The 11899-nt window shown below is 35.3% G+C and overlaps 2 protein-coding genes across 4 annotated transcripts in view; one reads left to right on the top strand and one right to left on the bottom strand.

The window, feature by feature from the left end:
* The first annotated feature begins 1605 nt into the window (after window positions 1–1605).
* Window positions 1606–2501, top strand: LOC131166909 (uncharacterized). The gene has a single exon (XM_058125539.1). It carries the CDS (start codon window positions 1799–1801, stop codon window positions 2297–2299), a length of 501 nt encoding a protein of 166 aa, XP_057981522.1. The 5' UTR covers window positions 1606–1798; the 3' UTR covers window positions 2300–2501.
* Window positions 2502–3393: 892 nt separating this feature from the next.
* LOC131166447 (uncharacterized) overlaps window positions 3394–11899 on the bottom strand; it is a 50010-nt gene continuing 41504 nt past the window's right edge. For all 3 annotated transcript variants that reach the window (XM_058125026.1, XM_058125027.1, XM_058125025.1), the window contains 4 exons: window positions 4394–4463; window positions 4175–4285; window positions 3830–3892; window positions 3394–3733 (listed from right to left, as the gene is read on the bottom strand). In XM_058125026.1, coding sequence (XP_057981009.1) covers window positions 3845–3892; window positions 4175–4285; window positions 4394–4463 — 229 coding nt within the window. In that variant the 3' untranslated portion in view covers window positions 3394–3733; window positions 3830–3844. The remainder of the gene's footprint in view (window positions 3734–3829; window positions 3893–4174; window positions 4286–4393; window positions 4464–11899) is intronic.

The raw sequence follows: 11899 nt of genomic DNA, 5'->3' as shown, positions 1-11899 counted from the left end.
GGAGGTCTCCTCTTGAACTTCTCTTATTGTTTTCATTGCTACTTTAGATTGTTCATCAACAAAAGATTTTTAGAGCTTATATTTAGGAGGCCACTTACTAATTGTTAATTGTCTATTTCCTCCCAATTAAATAGAGTAACCTAGTTGTTTCATACGATCAAACTCCAAATGACTCCTTTTTCAATTTGTTACTTTTATATTGCAAGGCTTCAATCTTATCTACAACTACTTGCCTACTCGTAAGTGCAAAGCAATAAGATTGGGATGCTCACAACCCTTGGATACATACATTGACTAATCTTTGAAACTTAGTGATAGATTTTTCTTTGATTCTCATTTATTCTTATCTTGATCGGGGTCATTTATTAATTTCCCATGGATAACGCCAGTATGTTGATGCAAATTAATGAAAATGGGCAAAAGTAAAGAGTCATTTGGTATCACTCTTAAAAATTAGAGAAACAAAAATCCAAAATCATAAACAGAAACTAAAAACTAGAAACCAACAATCTATTTGGTTGACATTTATAAAACTAATACAAATTAAAATTTTAATTAAAAAATACTCATTTTCATATTTAAATCAAAATATTATAAAAATATGACTAAAATAATAAATTTTCAAATAATGCACATTTAAAAAATGACTATACTAAAAAAAAATTATTATATTTATTTTACTTAATTGTTCTACTTTCATATTTTACTTTACACTCAAATTTTATTGAACATGACAATTGGAAATAGTTAAAAAAAAAAATAATGCAATGGCTTTATTATGATCATTTAATTTGTTATTTTAATTTTAAAGTGTGTAAAATGAATAATGTAATCCAAAAACGTTACTTCTAGATATTAAAATTTCTAGCAACTGGTTACCGAAACAACTGAAAGTCATAAAATCTTATTTTCAATTCTTTGGCAGACAGTTGAAAACTAGCAACAAAAATAAAAAACTAACTACAAAAACATATATATTTTTATAATTTGTTTTTTCGCTATAGTGAAACAAAAATAAAAAATAAAAAAAATAATAACAATACCAAATAGATCGTAAGCTAGTTAAGTTGTTTTCCTTTGAAATGAGATGCAACAATTGACAAACGAAAACATCAAAAGGATCCTCGAGCATGTCGGATCAAAGGGATCATTTCCAATGCGTAAGTCTAGCAATTTAAGTGGGAAGAAAGAAAAGATAGAGTTAACGAATATTACAGGTGAAAGTTGTTTAACCTTGAAAAATGAGCCTACCTCCTTCTATCATTTAGGTCTTTTAGTTATCGATGCCCTAAAAATATTATTACAGGAGGCATGACTATTCTCAAGGCGATTACAACGAACGGGTGCATGCGACTTTATTTTATTCTTTGATCTTGATTTCACTACACATTAATTAAAGGAGCAATTTTCATATGCTAAAATGTTTATACTATGTGTCTCTTTCTCATTGGGAGTTGATATTTTCTTTGAAGAGTTTTTTGTTCTTTACAAGACCATCTTAAGGTATGACCTTAATTATTATGTACAGATGCTAAGTTCAAAGTTTAAATTGTGAGATTATATAAAATAAAATGTTAATACACATGTAACACGAGATATATAGTATAAAAATTTAAAATTAGCATTTTTTTTTTCTCAAGATAAACTACTTATAAAGTATAGTTTCGACCCAATAAATTTTTTAATTAGTGACAAATTTTAAAGCAGAAAAGAAATCCTGTAGGTCAAGAAGAGGAGAGCATTTTGTCTGCTTTCAAAGACCAAAGAAAGGAGAAATCCCCTTTTCTTGCGGTGTTTGATGAGGAAAAACATGTTAGGGCTCACTTCGTTATCACACTCACCAATTCCAATTCCAATTCCAATTCCAAATCCAATTCCTTCGATCTCAAGACCTCTCCCTCTTCCTCTGCTCAATAATCATTTAACTGTAACGTATTCTGCTTCTGCTTCGCTCCTCTGTACCCAAACCTCTAAGAACCGCAGGAGATTCGCGGCGTTTGCAGAGAACGGCAATAGCGGGCTCAGCCGAGAACCCAAAGGAGGAAGGGGAGACGATGAAGAAGAGGAAAGGAAGGAGCCGAAGATGAATGGACGGCTGAGATTTAATCTGCGGTGGGGCGATCTGCTGGAGCCGAATCCAGACAACATCTTGGCCATTGGATTGACGGGGGTCCTCGCCTGGGCGAGCGTCCAAGTCCTCTGGCAGATCTTCTTCGTCTCCTTGGCTATCCTCCTTGCTGCTCTCAAGTACTCCTTCGTTGCCGCTCTTCTCATCTTTATCCTCATTGCCCTTCTTTGATCCCTCTCTCTCTCTCTCTCTCTCTCGCATTCTTTTCTTCAAGATTTTGATTTGACCTCATTTTACACATTATTGTAATCTTTAATTTGACGTCATTTCACACTTTCTTGTAGTTCATAATCATTTCAATATCTAATCAAGTTTCAACACTGTAGAGATGGGAAACTATATTATGGGGGGAAAAAAAGTGACTTCTTTTTTATGAAGGGTGTTATTGCAAATGATGATATATGCCTGTCATTATTACAGATGGGAGTTTTTTTTTTTCCATTACTTCTGTTTTGTATCTTCAGGTTCATTTCGGTGTAAAAGACTTCTTCCATCTTCAATTACAGTGACAAGCAGAAATATTTTAGGCGAACAATTTGGAATCGGAAGGCACGGATTTATTATTTGGTGGGAAAATTATGATTTTCCGACAAATTTTATTTACCCGAGAAATGAACACATATAAGATAAGAATTCATTGTGTTGATAAACTGAAGTGAAATAGTTATTTATTAAAATAAAATAAAATATAGCTAAAATATTCATTTGTGGGATCAAATCATTAAGTTCACATTGAAACATGATACACTCAAAGGAGGTACTTTTAATTTGTTGACTTTTTTCGGCATCCCAAAAATGTTCCCAGAAAAGTGTCCAGCTCTTCAAGAAAAATGTATAGTTAAAGCCCAAATACAAGAGTTAAGGGTCTTCTCATGATTTTACATCAAACATGTACTAAAAAATTTAGAATTTGAATAAATTATTACCATCCCAATACAAAATCATAATGTCAATGAAACAAAACAGTCGATACTAATTAAAATTAGGCATGCCGTTGCGAGCCATCTATAACGCATTAAACATGACAAGTTACATTATGATCAATGTGCAATGAAAATTAAATTATTTTCTCGATGAGAATATAATCATTGCTCTTCAATGTAGTTTAAGAGCATGGATTAGGAATATCAACCAGAATTTTTTAAGATTCAATCTCCCCAGGCCGTGATTTTGACATTGAAAGTGAGGGGTCCCATTATGCTTTTGACAGATATTGATCCTAAAAATATGGATCATGCAATGGAATGCAATCAATGTACAGCCCATTGAATGGAGGAGATTTGATTGTAGAGACAATGACAAGCAATAGTAACAATGACTACAGGCTACAGCTTCCCCTATGAATGAAGATAACCCTGTATCTAATTCGAACAGGATCCGTTTAACATTTTTCTCTGGTCAGATTTCTTCATTTAAACAATAATAATAAATAGTAACAATGCATGGTCCAATTATAAGATCCCCGCACTGGGGTGGGGGAACAAACAAACACTACTCCCATTCTGATGTCATGATAAACCCAGCAAAAGTCCTCTACAAATCCGAAAGAGCGTTTAGAGTCCATCGTGCAAAACAAGCATATGGGTTGGATATTGTGTAGCAATCCTGGCAGGAAGGTTAAAAGCAACCATGTCATTCCAGTTTTTGACCAAACTTATTAACGATGCCAAAACTACTATCATGGAAGGGCATAGCACTTACAGTCCTGCAGAAGGCCTATTCATCAAACCTGATCTTCTTCGGAGCAGGCCCTATGTCACCCACCTGCAAAAGACCAAAGAAAACAGATGAAAAATGGGCTACTTCTCCAATCATTCGTTTTTTGGCCAAAACATGCACTTCCTTATGATGAAATGGTGGCCTAATGCCTCCTGAGAATTGGCATTAAAACGAGCTTTAAAAGTAGGCATCAAACTACTAACAAATAATTTGTACAGAGGCAATCTCATGACTCTTAAAACTGTTAGTCTGATTGTTTTCCTCTTTCTCAACATAAAAACAGTGGCCACAGCAGAAGACAAAATCTGTAATAGAACAGCTTCTTACAATTTCCGGGCATTCATAATCAATACCAGCAGCCTCTATCCGCTTTCTCCGTTTTTTATCCCGTTTCAAGATCCTCTCTACCAGCTTCCTCTGCTCTCCCAATGTTCTTTCCTAAATAATCATTGCAATTCAACAAATTATCAAACTAAAAAGGAATCCTTCATTTATTAGAAAGTTCTTTCTGCACCCAGAGAGATCTCTATCATACTTGATGCATACCTTGTTGTGCCGCTTCCTTTCAATTGCAACCCAGTTCGGTGGTTTGTACCAACGGTTTACACCTTTCCACCTAAATCAGTAATTCAATGGTGAAATAACAGCAATGCTAATAGAAGAATTGGCAAAACTAATATGCTCAACATATAATTCATGTGAAAGGTAAGGGGCTTTTTGGTTCAGTCAAAATTATGAAAACAAAAACCAAGAAAACTAAAAACTAAAAACCTAATTGGTTAATATTTCTAAAACTAGAACCAAATTAAAAACTTGATAAAACGAGTGCTCGTTCTTGTCCTTGAATCAAATAACAATTAAAATATGTGCTTAAAATAATAAAATTACAAACTAATGCAAATTAAAAATACTATAATAAAAATAAATTATTACATTTCAAAATTCAAATTACAGTAACAATATCTTATTGTACATAACAATTGAAAAATAGTAAATAAATAGATTTTGTTTTTTTAAATTTTTTTGAAACTTTACGGCCGTTTTTATTTTAATTATATTTTAAATTCATATGATCATTTTTATTTTTATTCAAAAGTACGCATAAAATGAATGATTTAATCCAAAAAACAGTTAATCCCAAATATTCATAACATTTTTGTAACAGGCTGTCAAAGCAACTGAAAATCATAAAATATAGTTCTCGGTTCTTTTGAAAACAGTTGAAAATCAACAATAGAAATAGCAAACTGGCAACATAAATAAATATGTTTCATAATCCGTTTTTTTATTGTACAAAAATAAAAACAGAAAACAGAAACAATACCAAATAGAAAAACATATTCTAAGCAATTGACCAACACTTCAAACTAAAACCAACAGCTATGTGTACTTTTACATGTAATGGAGACATTCTGCGTGAACTCGGCATTCCCACTTTTGTGGTACAATGTTAAATTTATTGCATTAAAACCGTTCCACATAAAAATATGGTTAACAAGGAAAAGATGCAAAAGAAGAGATTGAGTAGAAAAAATAAGTTTGATGCTCCCCACGATAGTAACTAGGATGAAGAAAACCCTATGAACGAGATAGAATGGTAATTTTCTGATCAAGAACTTGATTTTCTAATTGAAGATTGAGGTATTGCAGATAGGACGCTGGATCTTTTAAAGGTGAAAAAGATACTGTTTCCAATAAATTGGAAATTCTTGATATTTAGTCAAATTTTTCAAGCCAAGGGCACTAATGAGGTCGTCACACACACGCACACGCACACACACACACACACACACACATATATATATATATATATATATATCAAATCACGCTGCAAGACAACCAACAACAAAAGCCTACAATGAGGCTATATACAGAATCCTATCCCAGAGCATAGAGCAAGATATCTTCTTCCCCATAAAGATGCAAGCATTTCTCACCAACCATCTCAACTACACATATGTAAGGTTGTCTTGTGACTCTTGTCCTTGAAAAGGGACCATGTCACAATAATTATTGTCCAGTTCTTTACCCTCAGGCATCTGCAACACAAGTTCTCTTTTTTCATCTCTTCCCTCTTGTCATCCTAGCGGCATTCCTTTTAAGTTCTGCAAATGCCAGTTATCTGACCCTGAGGGAAGTCTCACAGAATTTAGACATCATATGGCAGGGGCATCTTCTGGTGTTTTACCTATCCCTTCGTAGGACAACACTGGATCTTAAACATAGGGAGAATGTGTCTGGTAGGAAGACTAATGACTGTAGAATGTGTCTGGTAGGAAGACACTGACTGTAGACTTACTGAAGAACATGCAATCTCCCTTGGATGCCATGGATCTTGGACTGGTGAGTCCCGAAGGATGGCACTTGGGATTGGGCACAAGTCCAATACGGGCAGAAAATGAAGGAGGTCAAGTAGGAGTTAAATAGGCTTTCTTCATTTTTCAAGTATGAAGGGGGTAGGCAGAGAGGGGATGCCTCCAAGTATGGTTCATTATTAGGATGGTTAACTTGGAAAATTCATACCTGAAAGTATAGATAAAAGGGTGATTGAGAAGGTGGTTGGTAGGATTTGTCCTAATCTGACTTTAGTTCTGGAATTCAAATTGGAAGAGATAGATGGTTTTTTAGTTTGAAGCATTTGGGAATCTAGACTCTAGATTCAAGGAGTTTGGTTTTTTTCATCTTGTCAGGTTACACTGGGTGAGGTGGGGATGTTTATTATTATCATTTAAGACACAAGATTTGGCCAGTTGTCTGATAGTGTGCACGGTTCTTTTTCTTTTTTAGACCCTTTAGATGTCACTAGTAGAGGGGGGTGATGGTTCACTGCTGTTTAAGGACTTATTGTGCCAAGAAATTGGTGAATTTGTATGGTTTAGGTATCCCTGTTTTTCTTTTTTCCTTTTTTTTTTGTTGTCGTGTGTGTGTGTTGAGGAGAAGTTAGTGGCGGGAAAGCAATGGAAACTGAATTCAATGGTTACCAGATTGTCCTTGATAAGTTGGGGGTCCTAGCGTGACAGGTAACATGTGAGGGGTGGACAAGGTGTCTAGTGCAGAGTTGGAGTCTTAAATTTGTAGAGAAATGAGGGTTGTCAAGGGGTGGAGGGGGTAGAGAGAGGGAAAATTACATTTTGCAAGATATAGCAGATATTGATAGGTTGGAGTAGAGTGGAATCATGACTTAAAAGCAGGCAGATACAATTGAAAAACTAATTGGAATTTTGTCAAGGAGTGGGCGCCAGAGTCAATCTAAGTGCATGATCAAGGGATCTAGCACAGGAGATTACAGGGTCTTTTAAGCATTTATGTACAGATGTCTCCTTTGATCCATGATTGAGGGGTGGATTTGTGTCCCATCACTCAGGAAGAGTTACTTAATAGAAGACATGAGGTGAGGACAGCAATATTTGGCATGCATACAGATAAGACATTAGGCCTAGATGGTTTCACTATGGAATTTTCTCAGAGTACTCAGACGATTCTCGAGGATAATATTATGATGTTTTCCTCTTTCTTATCTCATCGAACAAAATCCAACATTCTTTTCTGCTTGCGAAACGTTTGTCAAAAGCGAACGTTCCCTCCAAAGCTAAGGCTTTTGGGTGGATGACCAATTTAAATAAACACCATCTGTCAGACTACAAGCATGTGGGTACGGTGCTATGCTAGTGGTGAGGCAAATGGTCATGTTTTTTTTTTTTTATAGTTTGGTCTTTATGAACAAGCTTTTGCCATGTCTGGAAGAGTGTTGGGTACGCCCTACTTTTTTGGAGGAATTTAGGATTTGAGAAGCTCAAGGATGCAATGGAACTTTGGTGGCTCGTCGTTTTTCCTGCTAGTGAATGATTTGACAAGAGAGAATTGCATCTATTTCTCAAGTATAGGATGTTTACGAATTTGTACATATCTGGCTCATCCTTTGGAACCTTATCACATCCCAGATCTGATGAAATAGGATAAATTGAGGCAAAATTTAGTAAATACATAATTATCTTGAATATATTAACCATTGAGCTGCAACCGGATTTTTTTTTTTTTTTTTTGGCTAGCTGTAAATATTTTCATCTAGTTGCTTTTGGAGTGGGTTTTCCTCACACAGTGAGATTGGTTCTCTCTGCTAGCTTGATTCTGTTTTTTATTTTGAGTTCCAATTCAATTTTTGTTTTTTTATAATAAACGAAGATATATTAAGAAAGAGAATGTACAATCATGATAAAATAAAAGCAAAAATAAAAAAACTACCCCAATCAGCTAAAAAATACCCCTCCTCAATCCCTTCCCATCACAGTTCACAGTAGATTTGCCAGCATCAAGCCTAACTTCATTACCTCCTTGATCAGACAACATGAGGCCCAAGTCATCCAACAAACTCTTAAGTTTCAATGCCCTTCACAGAAATATCTGGAACTGGGGTAGGCAGAATTCCATCCTTGACCTTTTGTTGTTTTTTAGGGACCTCATCTTCAAAAATATTAAGTCATCTAAGCCTTCTAGAGGAGGAGGCAGCACATAAGATAAATCCCCAAGGCGATCAGTAGAAGAATCTGAGGAAAATCCATGCTGATCCGGAATATGATCCAAAAGAAAACCTTCTTCGCATTCAGATCACTACTCACTAACTATCCTCATCCGAAACATCTCCCCCATCTCTTATGATCCTTACTCAATTTGGCCATCTCATCAATTGGCTCCTCCATGATACTTAGAACACCTTTGGAATCTTTTTTGATAATTTTATATGTTTTCTCACCAGAAAGACCAGCCATGGGGTTTCTCTATGAGACGATGGATTCCGAGAAGGAAAAAATTGCTGCAAACTTTTTCTAGAAATGAGAAGAAGTATGGACCCATTTGGAGCAAAATAGATGATATATGGACTCCAAAACTTCATCACCCTTTACATGATGCAAGATATTATTTAAATCCCCAATTGCGTTATAAGGAGAACTTCTCTGATTGTGAAGAAGTGACGAAAGGATTATTCGAATACATGGATAGAATGTTGACATATGAGGAGAGGCTAGCTGCAGACATCCAATTGGATTTGTTTGATAATGCATGAGGGGGTTTTGGGACTCGAGTAGTTGTTGGCTCCAGAATGTTGAGAAGCCTAGGTAAAAATAATATTTCAGTAAAAATTAGTTAATTAGTAGTACTCCATCCTTATTTCTTCTTATAACTCGGAACTTAAACATGTTTTTTTTTTCTTTTGTAGCTGCTTGGGGGAAGCGTTTTGGGACAAAGACCCCAGAATTGATGAAGCTTGTTATTCGTGTTCATAGCCTGACTTGCAGTGCTAGTGGATGTGAGAGGAATTGGAGCACATTTGAGCAAATTCTTACTTCTTACAAATGCCATGTTATTATGGTTCACTCAAATATGAAAATATCTTCTAATATCTAAAAATTTAAATGGCTTAAACTCAATTGTAGATTCATATGAAAAAGAGGAATAGATTAGACACAAGAGATTGAATGCTCTAGTTTACGTCAAGTACAACACCAAACTAAGGGAGAGAGCTATAAGAAGAAGACAAACTTATGATCCAATATTGGTGTCGTAAGTAGCTTCAGATGATGAATGGATCACAGAGAAGGAAGAACCTATCCTCCCAAAAGATACTTCTTGGTTTGATGATGAAAATCTCCTAGAAGTTAATGCTATTAGAGCTTTGCCCGTGGTACCTTTTGAAGGAGATGATGCTCAAGCAACACTAGCTTCTGGTAGCTCGCATTCTAATCTTCCTAGCAAAAAGAAGATTAGTGATTATTGTGAGAACTTGAGTACATACATATCAATAGTCATTTTTGACTCTACTAATTTATAATTCTCCATTTCTCCTAACTCCTAACCTATAGCTTTATTGAATATGTAGGCACTCAAGACAAAGGCAAGAGGCCAACATTGGGCACAATTGAGGAAGACAATGATGTTGAAGTGGGAGAGGAATCTATTAGTGGAAGCTCCTATTATAGATGATTTTGATGAAGATGAGGACTTTGATGAAGATCTTGATAGTTCCCTCAGAACTTTGTTGATTAAGATTTAGATTCTTAGAAATTAGAATCTTGGATGATGAGACATTGTGATGCTGTAATTTGGCTTTTTCTCTTCTTTTTGTAAACTTATGGCTTATTTTTAACATGCATTGTTTGAGTTTGTTAGCTAAAATTGGCCTATATGATACTTAAGAATTACGTTTTTATTTTTTTCTCCATTATTCTAACATTTTTCTCATTTTTATACTATATATAAATTTATTTATTTATTTATTATTTTAAAAAATATAGTCCCAAAATGCTTACACCTCAATGCCTTGAGGCTTATGCCTCGCCTAGCAGAGGGTAAAACGCCTCGCCTTCACCTTCGCCTTTTAAAACACTGTTATTGTCAAATGCATTAATGCATTATTTATCTATCTTCATTCTTAATGTTTAAAGTTTGCACCACTTAATAATAACAAATGGACCAAAAAACAAATTTTTGAGTCATAATTTGATTAATTTAAAATAACCCAAATCACTCTCTAAGTTGTCCATTTCATGCATAAGTTATACAAGACAAGAACCACGCCTATATGAAAAATAGTTTAGAAAAGATCTTTAAAATATGAAAGAAAGTAGAATCTTACGATCCCAACATAATCCTACTGCAATCCTACCGACTACAATCCTGCAAATTTGTGATTCTATGTAGGATCAAGATTATTTTAGTAAAGTAGGATAGGATGATCCCACAATCTAGATCAAGATTTTAACAACCATGTTGCCAATTAGGAAGGCGGTTTTGGGAATCCAATTGCCAAGAGCCAATCCCCTTCATATTTGGGACTTCTAACAACATCTTCTCTTACTCTCCCCGAAACCTAACAAGAGGAATTCATGCATCAGCCTCAATAGAGGCTTGGTTATATTCATGGGCACTCTAAAAAGCGAAAAGAAGTAAATGCGGATGTCAGAAAGTGAGGCATTAATGAGTGACATGACCCACAAGAGAAAAATATGTCATCTTCCACCCCTTTAGAGACTACCTTCCCTCTCAATCAAGGGAGTCCTAAAACGTGGCAAAGTTTGGTTGCCCCAAGAGGGAGACCAAGGTAAGAGCAGCCACTCAAGGAAAACACAACCCAACAGTGTTTTAAAACCCCCTAATTCCCTACACCCAATTTGATACCAACCACCCTATTCATGGATAAGTTGATCTCTAAACCTAAGATCTTTTCGAAGATTTTTAACTCGAATGTTTTGCAAGATTGTCCTTGAAAAACAACATAGTATCATCAGCAAACTAAAGGTAAGACACTTCCACTGCCTCCCTTCCCAACACAAAGATCTCTAATCACGTCAAGTCATAAGTACGCATGTCCTAAGCCCGCAAGTAGTTGTAAACCACTTTGTCGACTGACCATTAATAATAACATATGAACCTCTTGCCCACTTCCTCCAAATCTCACCAACACCTTTCCTACATATTGTATCACCCAAAAAGTTAAAAGCCCCAATTTACCGTATTGAATGCTTTCTCAAGTGTAGGTTAAATAAGAGGCCCCTACTCCCCACATCCTCCACCATCTCATTAGCCACGTGAATGGCATTTTAGATTTGTTTCTTTTGAATAAACACCAAGTAAGCCAAAGTCGTTATATCCCCCAAAACCCCCTGCAGTCTCTTAGCTAAGAGCAAGAAGAAAGAATTCACACTATTACCTACCACCCCATTACAATGAAACTTCTCAAAGAACCACAAGATGTCTTCTTACAAGACTTCCCAATTCTCTCGAAAAATGCCATTTTCAAACCATTTTATTTCTTGAAAGGTCTCTTAAGACATTAAGGTGAACTCGCCTTGATGGGGCTTCATTCTAAACCTTCCACCATTAGTACATTTGGAAGCTCCTTAGATCTTTGTAAAAATTAGTGATCTCAACTGTAATAACCCGAACCGAAAAAATAAAAGAAAAATAAATAAAAGGGGGAAATAAATAAAGAGAAATTTGAAAGGGGGATCAACAGGTACTCGTCCCGAGAAGGGGAATTTCAAATCATTAAGGGTT

This window comes from Malania oleifera, chromosome 10 (assembly GCF_029873635.1).
Source record: "Malania oleifera isolate guangnan ecotype guangnan chromosome 10, ASM2987363v1, whole genome shotgun sequence".
In the NCBI taxonomy this organism is placed as follows: Eukaryota; Viridiplantae; Streptophyta; class Magnoliopsida; order Santalales; family Ximeniaceae; genus Malania; species Malania oleifera.
The sequence above is the reverse complement of the archived record's forward strand: the minus strand, read 5'-3'. Positions and strand labels throughout refer to the sequence as shown.